Here is a 23,233-nt window from a genome sequence, read left to right on the forward strand (position 1 = left end):
GCTCTCGGCATGAACGGGTATACGAGAGAGCGAGACGATCACTGGGAATTGCAATTGCACTTAGGCGACGTCGCGTACACAAGGGGGGTTTCTTGAACAGTATTCCTTTGAATGCCTAAAGTAAATTGAAATTTGTTTGAAGCTGACGTTATAAAAATCCTGCTGTTTTCTGTTCTTCTGCTTTTTTTTTATAAATTAATGTAAGAATTATAAGGGACACTTTGAAGGATCATGACAAAGTCAAGTGTCTTTTCGACTTCGAAACCCTTTTGAAAAGTCCTACTCTTTTCAGAAAACGATTGTTTCCGAACTTAATGGGCTGACATTCCTTCTCGTTATGCCTCTCTATATAGACTCTCCACACGGAAAACAGACGTACCTCAATCTTTTGTCGAAATTTTTACCTGAAAACGATATATGTTACACCGCTCGGACTTTTCTATGTTCGAATAATTCTCTTGAAAAGAATTCCTTCGTTCGTTCATGCATTTGTTAACCAAACTTGAGAGAGAGAGAGAGAGAGAGAGAGAGAGAGAGAGAGAGAGAGAGAGAGGGGGGGATGCACGTGTAGCATGCCCTTCTCCGTGTTGTTACCAAAACTGATTTAGCTGCAGAAGGCACGAGTCTGAAGACGATTTGAGAAGAAATTATATATGCCACGATAAAGTACGATCGACAAAGATTACCGTTTACATGACTTATAATCCGGTTTTATAACTACCGTGTATACTCTATCTGATCAAAAAGTTTTCTTCTTCTTATCATAGTGATCACTTAAGCCTATTTTTATAGTTGGTGTTCCCACATTCACTGTATAGTTTACGTCACGTAAACTATAGTGACTATGGAAACAGCCTGTATTTTAAATTTAAACACTTGAATCAATCTCTTTTGATATATATATGATATATACACTAGAAATTGTAGTTTGAGTGTAAAAAAAGGTCCTATTTAAATCATTATTATCACCAAAAGGAGAAAAATTTTTGATCGGATGGTACACGTTAGTTATTAAGTTGGATTATAAGCCGCCGTGTAAACGTAGTCAAAGTAAACACGTTGTAAGAGAGTGAAAATAACGCCGCGTCTGTTTCGGATTATAGCCAGCCGGCTGAGATCGGCTGAAGCTTTCTTGCGCATCTGGGCTAACAATAAGCAGTAGATGCGGCGCCGCGCAATCCTCCTCCGTTGCGTTTACAATGCGTGATCCTTTTCGTTCGTGGCGCGAATAACACGCCAGGAGCAGCAAAACGCAATTTAAGAAGTTCCGAGAAACGGCGGGGCGGGAGGGCGTTAATAGCGGCGTCAGCGTGCAACTGCCATTGTTGCGCCTTTTGTTCTCGAAGAGCGCGATTCACGTTGTTTTTCTACTTCAACCGTCTTTTACGTAACGTCTGAATTCTGAATTTCCGAGCGCCGATCGCGTTCGCGCTCTGCGGAGTTTCTGGTACGATTTTTTTTTGAAAGAGCATCGAACGATTGACGCTCGAAACGCGAGCGAAAACGAGTAGGTTTCGGCGATTTTGCGCGCTTCTCGCGTGGAAAAGTATAATTTGTAAAAAATTAACGGTAAATTGAAAACGTAAAATCCGAGTCATTCGACGGAAAAAGGAAAGCACATTCGACCGATATTTTTTGTATTAACGTCGATTTCTCGGTTCTTATTGAAACGCAAATGCACAAGTTACTTTGAGTTTCTCTAAGTTTCGCCTGTATTAGCTAGAACTAATTAAAATTAGTCACGCACTTCTCGTCGATCTTCGCTCGAAATAGCTCTTTTTAGGAATCGTATAAGTAATTTAAGAGTCGCTCTTTTACCTAATTGTAAGATTTGTTCTCTTTTGGAACGTCACAATCGTCGGACAAGTCTAGTCCCGGTTTACAATAAATAAGTGGTTTAAGCCTTAATTAAGCCATAAGAAATTCACAAATCGCAGTTCAATGTAAAAAGAATAATCGACTAGGATTGGTCCAATTTCTTCTGGCTTAAAGTCTTAAAGCTAAATTGTAGACTCCGCTTAAAAACGGTCAAAGCATCATACGATCCTTTCTTTTTAAACTTTATAATTGCATTTAACTAAAAGAATCCGCTACTTAATATATTGTGTTGGCAAAACGCAATCGCGCGACAGTTTCGTCAAGCAAACTCCGTGCGATCGTAGTATTTATTATATTTATATATATATATCGAATCTTTTTTACAGATTATACTTTTGTAATTTAGAAATACGAATGCAATTAGTTTTCTACGCTAACCGAGATCATGATAAAGAATCATAAATCATCTGTTTATGCTCTTATTCTCATATACCTATTTTGACTAGATCGATAGTCAAAGCTCTCGAATATACGTTTTGTAATTAGGTTGACGTGTCGCCATCTGTCGGCATTCCCTTACACGAGATATCATAAACATCTAACCTCGCTTTACCACGTGTACCCAGTTTAATTTAACCTCAACAGGAAGCCGTTCCTCTAGGAAACACATAAGAAAAGAATCAAAGTATGTGATTTTTACAAGTAAAATAATAATAAATACGTAACAATGGCATCGATAACCAGATTAGTGAATTCCTTCGACGTGAATTCGGAAGAATTCGAATCGTTCGTGCACGATTTAATGGTCGATAACAACGACGTGCCGTTTGATAGCCACGAGGTACGCGAAGCAAATATCTTCTTACGTTCTTTCTTAATTTTTTTGTAGACACTTCGCACAACATGTCGCTCGCGTTTAAATTTCAGGTTGACGCTGTTCAAAATGTCTTTATAAAAAGTGTGAATTCTCGTATAAATCAAGGGGGATGCGATTTTTTACCTATCCTGGAAAGAATCTTGCCCACGTGTTCCAGAGATACGTTTTCCAAGTACGGTTTATTCTGGATAGTCAACACCACGAAAGTATTGGAAAATGTGCACACTAGCACGAAAAACTTGATACTGGCGTGCAAAGTGTTGGGAGTTTTAATCGAGCACTGCAAGGAAATTCCAGAATTGCACAAACAGATCTCCATGCAACATGTGAAACAGCTTATAAACGTTCTTAGCGCATTGCAACCAGACGCAAAATGTGGTGCAATCTATTACTTGGTCGCTGTTCTACTTTATCATTATCCTGAAGTTTGCGAAAGGTTTCAGGTAATGGGTTCGACAAACTTTATTCTATTAGCTAAATGTTTTACGTTGCGCATTAATGCTGATCAACGTAAGAGATCGTGTACGAATAAGAAATTTATTGTTTTAACATTTTCCAGGGACTGATAAAGAAAATGATTTTATTACAAATTGACTCCAGACAAGAGAACTTGGTCAACGCTAGTGCAAGATGCTACGTTCTTCTATCCAAAGCGACAGAACGCTCGTTTAAACCACCACCTTCTAAATCTGTATACACCGCAACAATGTTCAACGAAGCGTTGCTTTGTAATAGCTTGCATGCTATAATGGACGAACTGTTTTCTGGATTAATAGAGCTGGAGAGTGTAGACATCTGGGATCAATTAGAATTACCACCTATTTCTAATAGAGACGTAAAGCAATACTACAATGGGCAGAAACAGAGATTCGCAAATTTGTGCATTTATCTTTCCTCAATGTTACGGTACTGATCTATAAGTCTTACGTTTATTAAATGATATTACACATTAACGTCTCTTATTTAAAATCTTGAAATGTACATTTAATTTAAAATTTCAGTGGATATGATGCAAGAAATTCTGTTCTACCTCACGATATTCTGGGAGTTTTATGTCGAGGATTGGCAATAACGCCGTTAAATTTAAAAAATAAAACTTTCTTTAAGGAACAGATGCTGTACGTCATCTTGCCAAAATTGCACATTAGTTTGCTCGCAGTTTTGGATGCGCTTATAAATGGGTATATATGCATAGAAATTTTGATAAAATATATATTCTATTGACTAATCATTGGGTAACCATGGTTCGTAATGTAAATGTATGTTTCAGATTTGCTCAGGAACTAGTACCATATGGGACGATCATATTACAGTTGTTCCAACAAACATTGCAATGGACGAGTGTCAGCTCCGAAGATCAAATGACATTTAGTGATAATGATAAACCTTTTAGAAATGTCAGGATACGTACTTACAAATGTCTCTGTTCGTGGTTAATTAATACGAGTTCGTTGTCGGGAATAGAGACAATTGCAAATGAATGTGTTACGTGCATATTGAAGGATATAACACCAGAACGAAGTTGTGTGTTATTATCTGTAAGTTTCGGTTAATTATCAATTAAATGTTCACTTTGTACTCATCTAATAATTATAAAGTTTCTAAACTGGTTTCATTACTATCGTAATTACAATTTTTATGAAAAGAGATTGTAAATTTTTTGCCTAAACTCCAAATAAGCTATATGTTTATTTAATTAAAAGTTATCTAATAGACAATTATCATTTTGCCTAGGTGCAACCAAAAACGCACTTGTCTAAACGGGCAATAAAACGTTTCAAACATAGTCAGTACGAAAACAGTACAGTTTTAAATAATGGAGAGAGTTCTTCTAAAAGTTCATCTAAAACTGCACATTTAGATGCAGATTTGTGCAAAGAGGCTCTTATCGCTTTACAAAATATAATTCTCAGCGGTAATGTCCTGCTGAAACAAACATTTTACAAGGTAAGTTCATCTAGATTTATTTTGTTATAACAATGCATTACTATGATTTTTCTAAATATTTTTTTTAGAACGTGCAGAATACCGTGATACCTTTATTATACAATCTTTATCTGGACTCTGCTGAACAGAAATTTTATAAAGATCACAACGTATGCCGCTTGGAACTATTTCGAGTATTAAGAGCTTTACAAATGAATCCACATGTGGCATCGTCATTTCCTGTACAATACTGTCTAGAAATATCGCACAGAGCAGCTCATGATATCGATTTAAATATTGTTCAAGAAGCAAAATTCGTATCAGCCGAGTTGGAAAAAATTATACATCCTATTGCACCTACGTTACAGTTACCTCGGGAGCAGTAGGTGTTTCAAATCTTATTTAAGTTTATATTTTTTATATGCAAGAATTTGTATAGATAAGACTATATTAGCAGCTTTATTTGCATATTAAATAGATTAAATACATATATTAACTTCTAGGGAACCTGATAATGAACTTGTTCATGAAAATCAAGTAGAAGAAATTGCGACTACTTGCAGATCAGATCAAAGAAGTAGGATTGAAAAGGTTTTTAAAGATGCAGATGCAATACCACATAAACGGCAAAAAATCGTTGAAACACATTACGATGGAGAATTAATAGAAGAGAATATGAATGGCATGAATATAAATTGGTCTCAGACGGATGGCAGGTCAGATGAGGAGATCGAAGTAGTAGAGATTGAAGATGTAATACAAGAACAAGACAAAATACAAAACGAGGAGCAAAGTCAGCTGGATATTGATATAATTCCAAATGTTAATGCTGAAAGTAAGATGGAATGTGAATTGGCTGCATCCCTTAATACAGAAAAACAAAAGCAACACGAGAAATCTGAAGATTTCGTGTTGTGTACAGAAAAAGAGGACAAAAGGGTAGAAAAAAATCCTAAAATCAGTGAAAAAATACCAAAGTTGCAAGATGACCCGGATGTATGGGAATCGTTTGACGATGATATAATAGAATCTCTAAGTTTGTTTCACGATGAGGTAAAATCAAATCATTAGATACTTTTATTTCATATATCTTTGCAATAAAAGAACATATACGTATAAAATAAACGTGTTGTGAATAATAACTTAACCGAATGGTATCTGCGGTACAAGTACCTTCGGTAAATCGTTCGTTTTCCGTTGCGTTGTATCTTTTTTCTTCGGTTCTTCGATGTTCTGATCTGTCAGTTTGTTCGCGACATTGAGGCCAGATTTGGGAATAAATTCGTTGACCGAGTCGACAGGTTTCTGAATTACGGATATCGTACCTTTGGCACCTTGTTCTATCAACTGAACAGGTACTTTGTATAAATTGCATATCGGTGACTTTAATCGTTCTGGTACAACCGTCCACAATCCCATTTCACAGTATCTGAAATTAATACATGGCGAATAGTTTAATGATGCACCGACTAATATTTAACATGAGGTTTTCGCGACGTTACCTAAAATTTTTCATGCTTTTCGGAGCTGTCGTGATACTGACGAAGGAATTTGTGTCGTCCGAGAATTGTGGAACTATATCTGGCACCCAAGTGCTGTCATTAGATTGTACGTTTTTAGCAGGTGCGCCAAGCGTGCCGCTTTTCGCGAAATTTGCTATCATATCTGTAAGAATGTCCGTTACGCGCTCATCCGCTTCGTCCGTCTTTCCGCCATCTCTCACTTTTTCGCCGGTAATTGTGTTTCGGCCAAAGATGAATCCTAGATCGTCGCCGTGATTCAAATTACCTACAAACGGGACTGTTAATTATATCAATATTATATGTAAGAATGTAACATGGTGTATTTCAATGAGTTATTATAAATTGTACCATCCGAGGATCGTTTGGCGTCGACGATTGGCAATCCGGCGAGAAAGTCTTTACCATAGTTTCTTTTTCCCTTATGGTCGAAAGTGTACAAAAACGTATTAGCTTTTTTGGACCAGCGGTCGACGGTCAGAAATGCGGGAGCGTTGTAAAGCGAATCGCCCAGAGCTTCCGCAACTTTTTCAATAGTATTCGGCTTGCCGTCACCTTGGAACATGTTGAGGTAGCCGCGGAAAGCCTGCGGGACGAGTCGCGATCCGTTCTGCATATTTGGAATAGTTCCTTGCAGATACGGTATGAACTCACTGGTCAAATAATCCGGGACCGTGCTCAATTTGTTTTGCACTTCATCTCTGTATTGACCGAGAACGGCACCTCCCGCTTCGTCCTTCATAACTCCCGTTAATAGCGGGATAGACGGGAAATCGCCGAGCCTCAAAGATTCCTCCGGCGATGTGGTCATGAAGTTCGGAAGCGATCTTTTAAAAACGATCAACGGTAAGTTTGATTTAAAAAGAAATTCAACTTGGGGTAATATCTTAATCTCGATACTTTTGCACTATATACCTTCCGTCGTTGGGACCTTCTATCACAGGACCAGGTGTTAGCAGATTGGCCAAGCCGGAGACGAAACCTCGGGCAGTCGCACGGATTTTCTCCAACTGGGAATCGATGCCGATCAATTTTTCGACCGGCAATTCTCGCAGGCAGTCCACCATTCTTCGCGCATCGTCTGTGGGACAGTCGTTTTTACGGGCTACGTATCTGGCGGTCTCGGAGGCGTCCTTGTCGACAGCGAAGTGAGATAAAACGGAGCCGGACATTGCGATCAAACCGTGGAAGTGATCTACAGAAATAGAATGATTCGTCAACGACGAGAAAGGACGCGTCAATTGTTACGCAGAGCGCGATAAATCGTGCTATCGGGGATTACTTTCGCAGAATTTTGATAACGACAGCATTATAGCGGAACTGGCGCCGGTGCCGTGACCGAAGGCTGTTATCCTGTTTGGATCACCGCCGAAAAAATATATGTAATCCTTCACCCAGTCGATAGCCAGCACCATGTCGAACATACCGTTGTTTCCCGGCATTACCTGTGTACCTGTACTCAGAAATCCTGAAACAAAGAGATTTCGGTGAGATCACTTTCCTTTCTTGCTTAGCGTATCTTAATTACCTAACGTCCCTAATCTGTACTGGATAGACACGACGATCAGCTTCTTCTTAATCAGGTGTCTCATTTCGTATTGACACGCCGCACCTCTCCTAAAACCACCACCGTGGATCCATACCAGTACGGGATAGCCGCCGCTGGAATCTGGAAGCGATGGGGTGAAGACGTTCAGGAAGAGGCAGTCTTCGCTTCCGATGATTTTATCGGGTTCATTGTGACTGGGCTGAGGACAGGGAGGTCCCCACGTAGTGGCGTTGTACTCTCCTTCGAGATACACGGGCGAAGCTCGCTGAAAATTTTTTTTTCCTTATTAAATGAAGATGTTAATTTAATAACAATGATAACTTTATTATTTTTTTTACGAGGCTTGATAAATCATTAGAAAAAGTCAAAGCCAATAATGGCTGATATGTTGTATTGGAAGTAATTGTTAAAATTATTCAACGTTAATTTGTATTTCGATTTGAATTGCATAAAAGAAATATATAAATGTTCAAAAAGTATACAGAAAGAATTATGTCTAGTTATTATAATGAGTGATTAATTGTCTATGTTTGACCGATATGTCAAATTATATAATTAATATTTGTTAAATAACGCGTATCATTTCCTGCGTCTCATATGGTTTGTTTTATGCTTCCTTTTATTTTTCGGACAGGACTGTCCGAATTTAATGAACTTGATAACACGTATCAAGTTCATTAAATCGGACCATTGTATGTGTGTGACAGGATACACTGAGAGATAAAAAGATGTTTCGTTCAGCCTGATCGTGCGCGTTATCGATTAATAACAGTGTAAAAAATACGCAAAAAAAAACACGGCCTTTTGTTCTTACATGGAATAGCTATTAATATTCGCGGTTGCTCGTTAAAGTGACGCACACGTTTACTCCACAGGTCATTGAATTTAATTATCACATATATTGTGATGCTTTTCTAGTCTTTCTGCCACAGTTCACATAACGGTTTGAGTCGTTAACATTGTCGACGTGTACATTACGACTCGCACATTACACAAAAAATATTCTATAAATTGTACGGCTTGTCAATTACAATTGGTACCTTTTCAAATTTTAATTCTTAAATCTAAGTCATTATAAGTCAATAAAAATTCTTAATGTAATAAAATATTGATAGAATCTTTTAAAATTTAAATTAACTACATCGTTAATATCTTACCCCATATAATATGTAGATAAAGATCGCGAAGAATTCCAATTTTGCTAAATGTGCAAAGATTTTTAATACATTGAATTTATATGTGTAAGTTTATATTATATATTGTAATAATATATTTATAATACTATATATTTGATAATACTTTTATATTTATAGATCTATAAACGTTTTACCTGGAACCTAGCTCGACCGGTTGGTGGCTGCCCAAATCTGATTCCACGAAAAACATAGAATCCCTTGTCGGGATCGCGGATGCCGACGATACGCGCGTCACGATCGTTTTTATTCACAAAAACCACCGGATCGTCCTCAGGAGGCTGCGCGGCCGGGATACCGCCGACAATTCTCTTCCGTCTGATCACATCTCGGGCACTTATTAACGTGCAAAATAAAAGGATAACGAGCGAGACGACGCGTCCATCCATTTCGAATACGCGCGTTGAAATAAAAGAATTATCACTGCTCTCTCGCTGGGCGATTTAGTGTGAACGAGTTGGAGGGGATGCGCATCATTCTTTATTACGGAATTGCTTTAACAATTTATCGCTTCGCAATTTTTATTAGAGAGAAAAAAGCGTCTCAGCATACTTATGACATATAAAATTGCAAATCTTCCTAATAGAATTTTCTTTTTAAAAGAAAACAATTTTGTAATGAGACTTTACAGTAGAGATAAGACTTTGTAATAAAACGATTATTATATAACATAATTATATAATTAATATGTAATTAAATATAATAAAGTTAAATATATTGATTAAGTATATTTAGTACATAAGTTATTATAGTAATTAAATATATTAAAAATTGTTTAAATTCAATATTGAATTTTATTGCTGAGAAAATTACTTTTTAGATGTGAGTTTGAAGAATTATTTACGTCTATTATAATTAACGCGTAAATTATTTGCTCATCTAATTCGTTAAAGCATAACAAAATACAAAAAAATGTATGCAAAATTATAAATTAATTGAATTAGGTGCACGCAGGAAACGAATTTGAATCGAACGCCGTTTTAGCGGGCTGACTACGTGATCAAGCGAAGCACTGTGGTATCCCCCAATCACGGCTGACTTCCGCTTTCATCTCCCTTCCCGGCCTTCCCTCTGTTTGATGTCGGCTCCACTGGTACGCACGGGGTTTTCGCTGGCGCGGATTATCCGCATCGATCTACCGCGCTCGAGACGAATCTGTCGAAAGAAGCTCACAATTACCTGATCCTCGTTTTCCGTGCGTAAGATACACTCGATATTTTCGCGAATCCGGCGAAATGATGGATTCGCACCTCGAGCGGCATCGTGAGGTTAAGATGCGCCAGCTGAAATCTGAAATGCACAACGTGTAACGAGCGTGGTGTGTGTTGCGAGAGTGTCGTCGCGACGAGGCTCACCGAGATACCGTGATTTCTTTTCAGGTTTTTGAGCCATGGGTCGAGTGATTCGCGCGCAGCGTAAAGGTGCGGGATCCGTCTTCCGATCCCACACCAAGAGGAGAAAGGGAGCACCGAAGCTGCGGTCTCTGGACTTCTCCGAGAGGCATGGATTCATCAAGGGTGTCGTCAAGGTTTGGAGCAATTTTCTATTATATTTGGCCATAATGTTCCAATTGGCACGACTGTAGAATTCGGAGCGGCATTTTCGAGGCCTGGTGAATTGATTCAGCTTGTATTCATGATGATTTCTAACATACCTACGTCCGATTGATTAGATGACGTCAAATTAGAGGCTCTTTCTGAGGATACATTTCTTACGTTACAAAAATGATTTTAGCTAGTTCAATAAATGTTATATGAGGTTTATTTCGTTTTTTCACTCAGGACATCATCCACGATCCTGGTCGCGGCGCGCCGTTAGCGGTGGTGCACTTCCGTGACCCTTACAAGTTCAAAACGCGTAAAGAATTATTTATCGCGCCAGAGGGAATGTACACCGGCCAATTTCTGTATTGCGGAAAGAAAGGTATGCTCAACGATAATTTCTAAATGGCATTGAACGAAACAATGTGTAAAATTAATAATGCTTTATTTAAAACAACCACTCTCGTTTATAAGAATTTATTACATATTAAATTTGAAACATAAGGCAAATAAGAGCAAAATGCTGATGTTATAGCAAATAATATTAAATATAAAAAGTAACTTTAATATAAACATAAAAATGAGTTTATATAGTATATTTGTATAATTTATTTGCTCTTATTTGCCGTTTGTTTTAAATTTGATCGTATATCTAGAGTGTTTTTCTTGGCCTCGTTACATATGAATTTTTATTAATGACAAAATGTAACGTTTTCCAGCCAACCTCCAGATTGGAAATGTGATGCCAGTCGGCATGATGCCAGAAGGTACAATTGTCTGCAATTTGGAGGAGAAGACCGGTGACAGGGGCCGATTGGCCAGAGCTTCTGGCAATTACGCCACAGTGATAACCCACAACCCCGACACCAAGAAAACTAGGGTCAAGTTACCTTCGGGCGCGAAGAAAGTCATTCCTTCCAACAACAGAGCTATGGTTGGGATCGTCGCTGGTGGTGGACGTATAGATAAGCCTATACTTAAAGCCGGTAGGGCTTACCACAAGTACAAGGCGAAGAGGAATTGCTGGCCTAAGGTATGCCTTCTGATTTTCACATTCGTTGCTGAGACGATGTGTAACGAAGAATTCAATTTTCTTAATGATGGCAATTGGACATTTGAAACCTGAAGAATTTCAATTTGTGGAAATTTTTTTCAACTGAATTAACGTAAAGCTCTTTTGCATCGAGCCTGTGGTGCTTTCTCGCCGTATTTGAGACACTCGAAACTTTTTCAGGTTCGTGGTGTTGCCATGAATCCCGTGGAGCATCCTCACGGTGGTGGTAACCATCAACACATCGGTAAGGCGTCCACCGTCAAGCGTGGCACCAGCGCCGGTCGTAAGATCGGTCTTATTGCTGCTCGTCGTACCGGAAGAATCAGGGGAGGCAAGACCGACGCGAAGAAGGACGACTAGATTAAACGCTAAATTTGGTGACACGTTGTACAATAAAGGAAAACATTTACAAAACTGCATTCGCTGTACAATCGAACAAATTCTACGAATTCCAGTGAGGTATTTTGGGCAACTGAAACCGAAACTGAGCTTTTTTTAGAACCGATCTTTCCTGCACCTATGTTTAATTGGATGGCATAATCTCTCATTCGGGACTTGCCTAATGCTTGTTTCTACCAACGTAAATTAACTTTAATCTCGGCTTAACTTGCTTTTTATCTGTTCTTGGTTATGAAAATTAGAAGAAGATGAAAAGTAAGTTGAACCGAGATTAAAATTAATCTACCGATAGAAATAAACATAAAAGATGGATTTTTTGTTATCGTGTGTGTTGAAATTATTATGACATAATTATTTTTATCGTAATTAAATATATCCGAATTATTGACGTTTATTACGACGAAGGGAAATCCTGCGGGGATCTCTGATCAGTTTGAAATCAGATGCATCTATTCAGACAAAGAATAGCTAGTTTGTTGCGCCCACTCTGTGATTATAGATCTGTTTAGCTGAACTTCTCGCACTTCATCTCTTTTCTCTTTTTCTCTCCAATATGAAAAGGGAAAGAGGAAAGATGAAAACCGTGTAAGAAGTTCAGTTAAAAAGAAACAGACCTATCGATAGGATTCTTTTCTACATGAAACATGAACAAAATCCTGATCCCCGCATGAAATTAAAAAAATGTATCCGTTCGAGAGCGTTCGGTAACTCGACATCATTACCAACCGCGTTTTCGATCGGTCATATCGCCGCACGCGTCTCGTGCAAGATAAATATACAAAATATTCCTAACGTAAGTTTACGATTTCTCGCGTCTGGCGTTTTTTTTTCCTTTTTTTTTTCCTGCGACGTCGATCATATGAGGAAGGGGAGGGGGAACGTTCTCCCCACCCGTGGTTACTCGCGCGTCCCGTCGCCCCTGACATCCGGCGGAAGTCGGGGCGCCGCCATTTTGGCAGCTCGGGTTCTCGGCCATTTTTGTTGCGTCAACGTCAAGTGCGGCCAGGCAGGGGCCTCTCGCGCTTTCCTTCAATCCTTCACGCCAGTTGCCTCCGGGATCCCTCCGTATCGTGTTCAGCGAAAGACTTGACCGGCGCGCGCCGTTCTTCGACGAACTGATAAAGGATCGGGTGCGAATTCGCGATCAAGCGAGGCTATCGCCTGCGCGAGGCGTATATATCAGTCCGCGAGACGACAAAGAGACCGAGCGAGAGACAGGGAGAGAAAGCGAAGGAGCTAGAAAGAGACAGAGCGCGTTGGGACGCGTTGGAATTTTTTCGACTCGCGTGTGTGTGTGAGAGAGAGAGAGAGCAAGAGTAGACGAGCTTTAAAAGGGCTTCAAGCGACAGAGCTGCGAAACCTACGCACCGAGGCGGAGTAATATGAGTAATGCAGCCAACCAGAATGGATCAGGTCTAGAGCAGCAGGTAAGGGAAAAAAAACGAAGGGCGAGAGAAAGGACCGCGGGAGGCCAGGAGGCATTGTTCCTCTCGGGGCCAGCGTCCTGCGAATCCTTTCCTCCCCCTCCCCCCCTTTCCCGTTCTTCCCCTCTCGGTTTTTCGCACATCTCGATCCGGATTTTCCCTTTCGGGATCTCCAAACGCGACGAACATTCTCGCTTGTTCTCGCTGTGGAGAACGCAAGGGGAATTTCCTTTATCCGATCGAAGCGAGAGAGAGGGAGAGAGAGAGAGAGAGAGAGAAAGAGAGAGAGCATCATGGGCCGTCGTCACTCGTCGGCCAGCTCGTGACGTATACGCTACGTATAATGGCGGCAAGCGATTCCGGGAACGGCATGCCTATTGCCTCGTGTCGCGACTCGCGACGCGCTCGCTCTCTCTCCTATCTCTTTCTCTCTCTCTCTCTCTTCCTCTCGCGCCTGTTTGTTCCCGAGATAGGATTGCGCGCGGCGGGGAGGGGGCGGGGCGGGGAGGAGCGCACAAGTCGGATTTTCGCGGATCGAGATGACTCATCGTCGGGGAACCGAATGATAATGACTTTATCGTCTTTATCCGCGCGAATGTCACGCGGTCGCGAATACCGTGGCTCGATCTAACCTGGAGCTCTCTCTTTCTGTTGCCCCGCAGCTAGCTGATCTGGACTTGCAGGGCTCCCGCCAACCAAGTGGGGGCCGCTACGTTCCACCGCATCTTCGTCATAAAACTGCGAGTGAGTACAGTAAGTTGTCGAAATTGCTAATTTGCGAGGTTGCTTTGAAAAATTCAACGCTCGTTATATCGCACGTGATTCTTATGGCGGAGTATCAAGTGATGCGTTACAATATAGCGAGTCGACATGTTGGGGCTGATAAGCGTGTACTGGCCAGCAGAATGTCGCTTGATCTTAGCTTGTGGAATCGAATTGCTTTAGCAAAGAAGAAGCGAATATATATAAGTGTGGAATTTTTTTCCGAACAGGTAATCCACCCGCCGATTTGAATTACTCTTCCAACTCAAGATCGTTTACTGACAGAGACAGAGGGGGAGATCGCGATCGCGACCGAGGAAGGGATGATCGCGATAGGGCCGGAGGCGGTTATCGGGACTCGCGGAGTCCTCGCGACGTCGATTTCGCGAACTTCGGGAGCTTCGGTGGGCGCAATAGGCGCAGTCAGGAAAATGGAAGGGATTATAGATACCCCAACTCCGAGCGCGATCGACCAATTAGCGGCAACGATCGCTGGCAGGAGCCTGTTCGAAATGATCGTTGGCCGGACAACAGAAATGACAGGATGGGAGGTAGCGGCGGGAGATGGGGCGATGACAGAGGTGGAAGAGGCGGCAGAGGCGAAGTCGACTGGACGGTCCCAACTGCCAGGGATGAGCGAGTGGAGCTGGATCTGTTTGGTACTGGCAATACTGGGATCAACTTTAGCAAATACGAGGATATCCCAGTTGAGGCTACCGGAGACAGCGTACCACCACACATCACATCTGTGAGTATACGATACATACACGGGACTTAATTTGGTATTTTATGTTTTTCACACGCGCACACTACACATCTAATCCCCTTGCTTTCTAATTTTTCAGTTTGACGAGGTTAAGCTGACAGAGATAATAAAGAATAGCATCGCCTTGGCAGGATATGACAAGCCTACACCGGTACAGAAGTACGCGATACCGATCATCATCAATCGCCGTGACGTGATGGCCTGCGCTCAAACCGGGTCCGGTAAAACAGCAGCCTTTCTAGTGCCAATACTGAATCAGATTTACGAGAGCGGGCCGCGACCGCCACCACCGCAAGCGAACTCCTCCGGCAGGCGTAAGCAGTATCCGTTGGGTCTTGTGCTGGCCCCCACGAGAGAGCTCGCTACGCAGATATACGACGAAGCGCGGAAATTCGCATACCGATCGCGCATGCGCCCCGCGGTCGTATACGGTGGTTCCAACATAGTAGATCAAATGCGCGAGTTGGATCGCGGTTGTCATCTACTTGTGGCAACGCCTGGGCGTCTGGTGGACATGTTGGGACGCGGTAAAATTGGCTTGCATAATTGCCGGTACGTTTACATCAACGATACGTGACTTATTGAATAACACGAATCAATTTATTATTATATTCATTCATTATTTATGTTTGTGCGTTTTAGATTCTTGGTACTAGATGAAGCGGATCGCATGTTGGATATGGGTTTCGAGCCGCAAATAAGACGCATTGTCCAGGAAGATAATATGCCGCCGACTGGAGAGAGACAGACTCTCATGTTCTCTGCCACTTTCCCGAAAGAGATTCAAATGTTAGCCAGAGATTTTCTCAGCAACTACATCTTTTTGGCGGTTGGTCGTGTGGGATCGACTTCTGAGAATATTACACAGAAGATTGTATGGGTGGAAGAACATGACAAACGTTCATACCTACTTGATTTGCTGCAGGCTAGCAACTTTGCAGATCCTAGTAAGTTCTAGTACTGAGTTAGACTCGAATTAACATCGAATTTCCAGGTATAAAAATTTATCTATAATTGGTAATGCGATATAAAGGTTAATGCTTTACGTTTGTGTTACGCAGCTGCTGAGTCGCTCACCCTAGTGTTCGTGGAGACTAAGAAAGGTGCCGACATGCTCGAAGAATACTTGGCCTCAATGGGATATCCGGTTACCAGCATTCACGGCGATAGGACTCAACGCGAACGAGAGGAAGCATTGCGTCGCTTCCGCGCGGGCAAAGCGCCGATCCTGGTCGCTACCGCAGTGGCGGCGCGTGGCCTCGACATACCGCACGTTACACACGTCATTAATTTTGATTTGCCCGGCGACGTTGAGGAATACGTTCATCGTATCGGTCGTACCGGACGTATGGGCAATTTAGGTTTGTTTCACTTTGGAATTATTGCACTGCTAGCAATCGTTTGACAAAAAATAGATACATGTTACATCGCGTCTCGTTTTGTAATTCAGGTCTGGCCACATCATTTTTCAACCATAAGAATCATAATCTGGTACGCGACTTGGTAAATCTGCTTAATGAAGCCAATCAGGACCTTCCACCTTGGCTGGGTGACATGAGTAGTGAAGCGAGATATTCCGGAGGTAGTTCTCGGCGACCAGGAGGTGGCGGCGGCGGCGGCGGTGGTGGTGGCACCAAGGGACGCTTCGCTGGCGGCGGCTTTGGTGCAAGAGATTATCGTCAACAACCCAGTTCTGGGCCTGGTCGTAGTAATGGGCCATCTAGACCTGGTGGTTACGGAGGTAAATGATTAATAACAGGATATCTCTCTCTCTCTCTCTCTCTCTCTCTCTCTCTCTCTCTCTCTTTCTCTCTCTCTCTCTCTCTCTCTCTCTCTCTCTCTCTCTTTCTCTCTCTCTCTTTTTCTGATATTAATTTAAAATGTTTTATTAATATTTGATTTTATAATATTAATTTAAAATGCTGATGGGATATCTAAATAGTATAATTGCTGTTTTTTTTACACAATATTTACAATATTTTATTTATTTTTCTTATTACAGGCGGTTATTCAAATTACGGAGGTAACTTTAATTCATCGTATAATTCCACTAATAATGGCAACAGCGGCGGCCCCGACTGGTGGGACAAGTAGATGATTATTTTCATCTCTTTCTACTTCATCATAATTATTATTACTCTACACGCAAATTCAATTATATGTAAGGAAGACACGAGAGACATTATTATTATTATGTCTGACACTACACGCACGTGTTTTGCGCGCGTATACATGTACACATGCGCAGAGTACAGACAGTTTCACGTATAATACGTATTCACGTTTTCGCTCGACTGCCTGTGCACTCCGAGTTTTTGGATGAGAAGCAGAAAAAAAAGAATACTTATGTTTAAATTCCACTATATTACATTTGTTCGTGAGCGACATTGACAAATCCTGCGTGCAATTTAGTATTCGCGCCGGTGGATCACCGGTGGATCGCCGGATGATATCTCAAATGTGAATGATCTCACCATAAAAAAAAGTGCGAGTATGGTAAATAGGATTTGTTCGACACTTATTAGTTAGAGATCCATCCAACATTTCGTTGCCGTGCGTGCTGAGAAACACAAGTAGTATAACCACTAAGGAATCAAATCGGTAAGTCGTTAGTCCCTGTTCGGAGGGAATAACGATGTAACACATAGTAGCTGAAGAAACTTAGTAAAATTTTTTAGAACTCCTGTCGAGATTATAGGGGGCTCATCGTAACTTTATTATTTACACATTTTCTTTTCTTTTTTTCTTTTATAGGGGGTACGGTGAGGCGTATTTTCGGTAATTATAGCATAATATAAACGTTTGACTGTTGTAAAAAAAAAAAAAAACATTTTTAATGCACAAGTATTTTATTGCCTTTGCTACCATAATGGCCAGTAGAAGTCATGCTGTTTCGTTCAAATGGATGGCATATAATTCTTTATTTATACACGTGCACGTTTATCGATACGCCTAGGATACGCCAAATTACCGTCGCCATAGATTACATGATAATTCCTTATTATTATTTTTTTTTCTTAATTTACTGTAGTTCAGCGACGAATGGTACTTTGTTGTTTTGCCGTCCCCAAAGAGAGACGATATTGCGCCGGCAATATATGGTTTACTTGAAATAAGCCACGTGAATTTTTCGGGGATCGACGGTTTTGATATTGAGAAAGAGAAAAAATGGCAACACAGGCTACGTCTTAGGATACCTTTAGAAATCTCACATTTTCATTATAGCCTGATATACGCATTGATAATTTTAGAAATTTTCAAGACGGCGTTCATGCGATTTACAAAGCCGGCAGTTATTTTCATAAGTTATTCTCATAACTTTGTTACAGTGAGACCTCGATATATATATATATATATATATATATATATATATATATATATATATATATATATATATACGGCGGTTACATAATGTCGGAAAGGAAAGTTTCCACTTTTCGTCGTAAGATTTTTTGTTTAAAGAAACTATCTTTCTGTCTTTTTTGATAAAATTATTTGCCGTCTTTGCACTGTTTCTCTTCCAAGTGTTGTGAACGTTTGCAGCGAGAGCCTTGATGGCGAAATTTTCCACAGATGCCTATAACGAATATGGAGGTTTCACTGTACAAACGCGGCTAGATTATGCTTTAGTGGAAAGAGCAGGTATATATAAATGTTTTATGTACCTGAGCTTGTAGTTCTACAGACGGAACTGCGTTGATCCCACGTATAGAAGCGTGCTTCTCGAATAGCATTTCTAAACGTAACGGAGACGTTGCCCTGCGAAATTGGTATGGCGCTTTATAAAAAGAAAATCTTAGTCTGCAGTACCGAATGCGAATGTGTGAGTGCTCATATGGAAGATAAATTATATTGAGACAGATTAAAAATACGGTTGCAGTTACAGAGGGGTATTAAAAACAAAGAGCAAAGGGAGAGATGCTTTTTGCATTGACATAGCGGGCTCTATCTTCATTAAGAAAAAAAACAACAAATAAACGGGAGGGGGGAAAAGATAGAAAGCAGCATAAGCCTCTTGAGGGAGACACACGGGGTGCACTCATGTTATTTTCTAGCTGTATTTATCAGTATGATACGCGCGTTATATATATAAATACATAACACTAAAATAATTGAAAAACGACTGTGATATCGAACGATCTTGTGACATTCAATTTCCACGCGAATTGATGAAACGAACAATTAACGGGATAACAAATACAAATAAATGTGTATTAATTAATCGGTATTGAATGTCGGGAAGGTGAACTAGCTCAGGTTGTTTGAGCTGAGAACAAGAATATTAAGTCGTTAAAACAGTTAACACAACACAAGACAACGTGGCTGTTGTCCGATCGGGGAGGGCTGAACGCTAGGCTCTTGCGGCGGTCCCGGGGGACCTTTCTAGGGCATTGTTTCTGCTTAAAGTAAACGCGCATTAAACGATATGATAGATGACGCGAGCTTGCGAGTAATTTACCGGTTGAATGATGACGTTGGATATATGGCTTTGTAGGATGTCGATATCGTTTTGTGCTAAAAAAAAAAAAATAAACGAAAAAACGTCGGGTTCTTCGTCTATATAATCTACTACGTGAGGGGAAAAAGTACAAATTCGATTTGCGTCACAACCGACAGGATTTTTAGACATGTCATACTTATACCTGTTATATTACTAGATTTAATAGTGCAATTCGCGTGCGTGGAATCGTATGCCGTGTGACCGTGGACCAAGGTGTGAATGCCTCTTTTACGAGAGGGATCGAATAATTATTTCATCATAGAACATTCAAGGGGTTGGGGTAGCGTTTAACGAGGTAAACACAAAAAAAAAAGATATCGTTGGCTTCCGACCGTTGGGTGCGAGTGTTCTCAAATTTTTTAATACGATTCGTCATCGAGGCTATTATTACGTCGGCTCTCGGAGTCCCCGCCAAGAACGTTAATTACGGAGAATCCTTTCGCGGACGGCGGTATCGGTCCTTCACGCCGCCGTGCCGATCTCTCGTGTACGGCAACGTGTATATCATTTTCGTAGGGAAGACTCTGACGTCGGTTCCGAGACTGACGTTACGTACACGCGGGCTTCTCTTGCGTCTTCTTTCCTATTTTATTTTGTATTATTTTATAAAAAGTGACGAAGGAAAAGGTATCGGTAGAGTTCCCGATTCCCACGGGGAGAATTGAAATTTTGGCGAACAAAGGCAGATTTGCGTAACGGATCCAATTTAAACGTACACGATAAAAGATTTTTTTATCGTTAACTCTTGGATACATGAAAACGGGGTGGGACTTTGAGACCTTTTCTTTCTTCTTAGGTAATTCTTTTTTTGTCGATATTGTTCGCGACTTGAAAATTTATCCCATTAGGAGGCCACGCATCTAAGGGTTAAAAGTTCAACTGTACGACGCGTTTAGGCATTTCGCGGACGCGTCGATCGCGTGTCGCGCCGCGTTTTTAATCAGTCCTATTGCATTTCGAAACGAACCTTTTTTTTTTCTTTTTCGACTTACATGGTGGGCAGAGAGAGAGAGAGAGAGAGAGAGAGAGAGGGATACATTTCGAGCGCGGCCGGCGATTACAACGTACGTCACTTCCGCGTGTCGTTGTCCCCTTAACTTAAATATTTTCCCTTCAACGTGACAGCGTCCACGATCGGTATATCGATCACCGATTGGCAGAGAAACTTTCGCTTCGTTATTTCTCCCGCGATGACGTTAACGTCGAAACCTGATTATTGTCGAACGTTCCTGCAAGATAGTCAAAATGTCCACCGTGTAGTAAACCGACACAAATGTGTATAAATTTAAACGTGCGGTACTATGACTTTTTTTTTTTTTTTTTTTTTTTAATAGCGTATTAGCAATACTTAGGAGAAATAGAGAACGATAACTGCGATTATTATTTATTGATCGATTTAGTATTTATTTTCTACGTTTCGGAAGGTAAACAGTAAATGTATGTCTTCTGTACTGTACACGTTCTTTTCTCATGTTTGGTCCTCTGAAGTATATCGGACGAGCAGCCTTAGGGGGAAAAATAAATAAAAGAAAACACTTTACGGATTACAGTTATAAAGAACGCGGAATATATGATCAGACAAAAGATTAATTTTAAAGAGTATAGTGCGAGGGAAGAGAGAAAAGGTTGGCGAGAAGTGTGAGAATGAGAGAGGGGCTAATCGAACGAACACAGGCATCAAAGGGAACGAGGGGAAAAATAAAAATAATAAAAACAGAGGGAGAAGGGAAAAGCGGCGTTGACTGTGACTGCAATCATTATCGAAGAAGGGAGAGGAAATTCCGCAGAGGAACACATCGCACATCGTATGAAAAATGTAAAAACGCGAATGCGTGCGCGACAAATACAATACAATTGAACGCCGGGCGAGACGGGGGGGAGGAGGTGGTCGCCGGCGAGTCGCGGCGCAAATTGTTCACGTGCGAGTAGTCTTGTATTTTTTATTATTTTACATTTATAAGCGCGCTCGATCGGGCTCGATTCCCGACGACGAGAGGAGGAACGGGCGCGCGCATTCTCCGTGGTTTCTCCACTCTTGCGCGATCCTCCCCCTTAATTGGGAGGTGACGAGAGCGCGAACTCTCGCGGGGGTGAGGGAACGCAGGAAAAAAAGAGAGAAGCGCGCCCGTTTCTCCGGAGGAGCGCCAGCAGCGAGGTGGGATGGCAAAAGAAACGTCTTCTAACTTGTTCCGAGCGTTTTTTCGATTTGGTACGAGGACGGCATAATCGTGCGCATGTAATCGGATCGTTGGGGGAGATGCGAGAGGTGGGCGCGGGAGGCAAAAGGAGGAAGGAAAAATTTCAATTTTTGCTGCGCGCGGTGAAAAAAAACGATGGGGGGGGGTCGTGACCCCCCCCCGTCGGCGGAGGGGTGGGCGACATGCGTACGATGCGTCGCGCGACACACTCCTCACGCGTTATTTAACTTTTAACCGTAATGATACTACTAATCACTTCACTCGCATTGCCCAGTGCGGGAGGGGTGTCTTTGAACGGAACGGTGAACGTACCATTCTGTCGGTCTCTTATTTAATAATTTGCACATTTACACGCGCTAATGTAGAGGCGAAAAAAACCGAATATTTTCGAACAAAGATTACCGAATGTTCCGATGAACTGTTGCACGGCTATATGTATGTATTTGTATATGATATATGCACACAATACATACATATATATGTGCACGTTGGGTAAATTGACGGAAGGAGAGTGTCTCCAAAGACGGGGGGGAAGGGGAGGAAGAGAAATTGATCAAAGAGGAAGAAGGAAGAGGTTCATCAGCATGCGTCGTATATTTATTCTTCATTAGCAATAAATCTTCCTGCGCGCGTTTCTCTTTTCTTTTTCTTCCTTTACATTTCTTCGATTCCTCTTTTCCTCACTTTCTCAGCGTTCCAGACGCTCTTCCTGTACACGCGCTTGTCGCGTGTGTATACAGGCATATTTAAAACGTATGCTCGTGAAGAATTGATGTAGAGTGTCAATATTGTTACAAAAAAAAAAAAAAAAAGAGAAATTACCTCATACGGGACGATCGCATATTAATTCGATGTTCTTTCATTCGGTGAATTTTTCCGTTTATTTATAGTATTACGCGAAGAGAAGGAAGAGAGAGTGACAGGAGACTTCTACAAAAATGAATATAATAAAGATTACAAAAGGATCAAGGCGTGTGCTTCTCTTTCGTCGCTTCCCTTGCACCTGCGTGCTCCGACATTTTTGCGTATCGAGGAAGAGTAATTTAAGTCTTTTATAATCGTCTTGCGTGGCCAATCTCTTCGTGCCGGATGTTGAAAATTTATACATGCGACCTGTAATTACGAGAATCCAAGTTCGATTATTCCTCAGCAAGAGTTTGCATTGTATAGAATCTTTTGTTAATCCTTTAATCTTGCATTAGACTTTAATTTTCTCTAATTAATCTTCAAAATATTGGAATGTACAGTGGTTGTTTGGGCGGTCTTTAATAAGATCAGATATTAATGTATGTAATCTTTTTAAATCGATTCGCGTCGCGTGCGAGCTGCGTGTTTTATTTTAAAGTGGCCGTCCAAGTTACGAATTAACTTAATTATAATGATCAGTTTATCACGATACTACCCGTCCTATTTCATTAATGTGGAAATAGTATTATTAATCACTTGTCTTTTGACGGGTAGAAAAAATTGGATCACGAGCAAGAAACTATACAAATTTTGTTTCAAGCAATTCTATAAATTCTGGATTGACCGGCAATCGATTTAAAGATCCGATTAGGGACGATAAATCATACATAATAATTGGAAATTTAGTCAGAGTTTGCTCTCCAAGTTTATAATTTCTCGAGTAAGAGTTTAGTCCCCCACTCTCAGGCTAAATAAATCTGTAAAAATTATTGGATCATTAGGCTCGTTTTATGCAACG

At 41.0% G+C, this 23,233-nt stretch overlaps 4 protein-coding genes and 1 long non-coding RNA gene across 10 annotated transcripts; 4 read left to right on the forward strand and 1 right to left on the reverse strand.

Moving 5' to 3' along the window:
• Positions 1-2,408: 2,408 nt before the first annotated feature.
• Positions 2,409-5,746, forward strand: LOC143895277 (proline-, glutamic acid- and leucine-rich protein 1). Its single transcript, XM_077402315.1, has 8 exons — positions 2,409-2,659; positions 2,746-3,138; positions 3,255-3,601; positions 3,697-3,876; positions 3,966-4,233; positions 4,430-4,642; positions 4,711-5,003; positions 5,125-5,746. Exons 1-8 carry the CDS (start codon positions 2,546-2,548, stop codon positions 5,690-5,692), a joined length of 2,376 nt encoding a protein of 791 aa, XP_077258441.1. The 5' UTR covers positions 2,409-2,545; the 3' UTR covers positions 5,693-5,746.
• LOC143895278 (cocaine esterase) lies at positions 5,676-9,272 on the reverse strand. Its single transcript, XM_077402317.1, has 7 exons — positions 9,021-9,272; positions 7,670-7,955; positions 7,424-7,609; positions 7,057-7,336; positions 6,493-6,968; positions 6,124-6,409; positions 5,676-6,050 (listed from the first exon to the last, which is right to left on the reverse strand). Exons 1-7 carry the CDS (start codon positions 9,270-9,272, stop codon positions 5,765-5,767), a joined length of 2,052 nt encoding a protein of 683 aa, XP_077258443.1. The 3' UTR covers positions 5,676-5,764.
• On the forward strand, positions 6,847-9,613 carry LOC143895280 (uncharacterized). Of its 4 annotated transcripts, none has more exons than XR_013256266.1 (5): positions 6,847-6,987; positions 7,085-7,628; positions 7,725-8,726; positions 8,864-8,931; positions 9,004-9,613. It is a non-coding gene; the product is annotated as an uncharacterized LOC143895280 (long non-coding RNA). The 4 variants fall into 4 exon arrangements; XR_013256267.1 differs by having other exon boundaries at positions 7,725-8,703; XR_013256268.1 differs by lacking the exon at positions 8,864-8,931.
• A 224-nt stretch (positions 9,614-9,837) lies between these two features.
• Positions 9,838-11,897, forward strand: Rpl8 (ribosomal protein L8). Of its 2 annotated transcripts, none has more exons than XM_077402188.1 (5): positions 9,838-9,976; positions 10,263-10,411; positions 10,665-10,806; positions 11,144-11,457; positions 11,659-11,897. In XM_077402188.1, exons 2-5 carry the CDS (start codon positions 10,274-10,276, stop codon positions 11,836-11,838), a joined length of 774 nt encoding a protein of 257 aa, XP_077258314.1. In that variant the 5' UTR covers positions 9,838-9,976; positions 10,263-10,273; the 3' UTR covers positions 11,839-11,897. The 2 variants fall into 2 exon arrangements, with proteins under 2 accessions (XP_077258314.1, XP_077258315.1); XM_077402189.1 differs by having other exon boundaries at positions 9,952-10,078.
• Positions 11,898-12,821: 924 nt separating this feature from the next.
• On the forward strand, positions 12,822-22,493 carry Bel (ATP-dependent RNA helicase bel). Of its 2 annotated transcripts, none has more exons than XM_077402192.1 (8): positions 12,822-13,304; positions 13,964-14,045; positions 14,294-14,811; positions 14,909-15,381; positions 15,472-15,776; positions 15,891-16,190; positions 16,280-16,570; positions 16,832-22,493. In XM_077402192.1, exons 1-8 carry the CDS (start codon positions 13,260-13,262, stop codon positions 16,921-16,923), a joined length of 2,106 nt encoding a protein of 701 aa, XP_077258318.1. In that variant the 5' UTR covers positions 12,822-13,259; the 3' UTR covers positions 16,924-22,493. The 2 variants fall into 2 exon arrangements, with proteins under 2 accessions (XP_077258318.1, XP_077258317.1); XM_077402191.1 differs by having other exon boundaries at positions 12,824-13,304; positions 13,964-14,054.
• Positions 22,494-23,233: the final 740 nt, after the last annotated feature.

This window comes from Temnothorax americanus, unplaced genomic scaffold (genome assembly GCF_048541705.1).
Source record: "Temnothorax americanus isolate GAGA-0224 unplaced genomic scaffold, ASM4854170v1 Scaffold15, whole genome shotgun sequence".
NCBI lineage: Eukaryota > Metazoa > Arthropoda > Insecta > Hymenoptera > Formicidae > Temnothorax > Temnothorax americanus.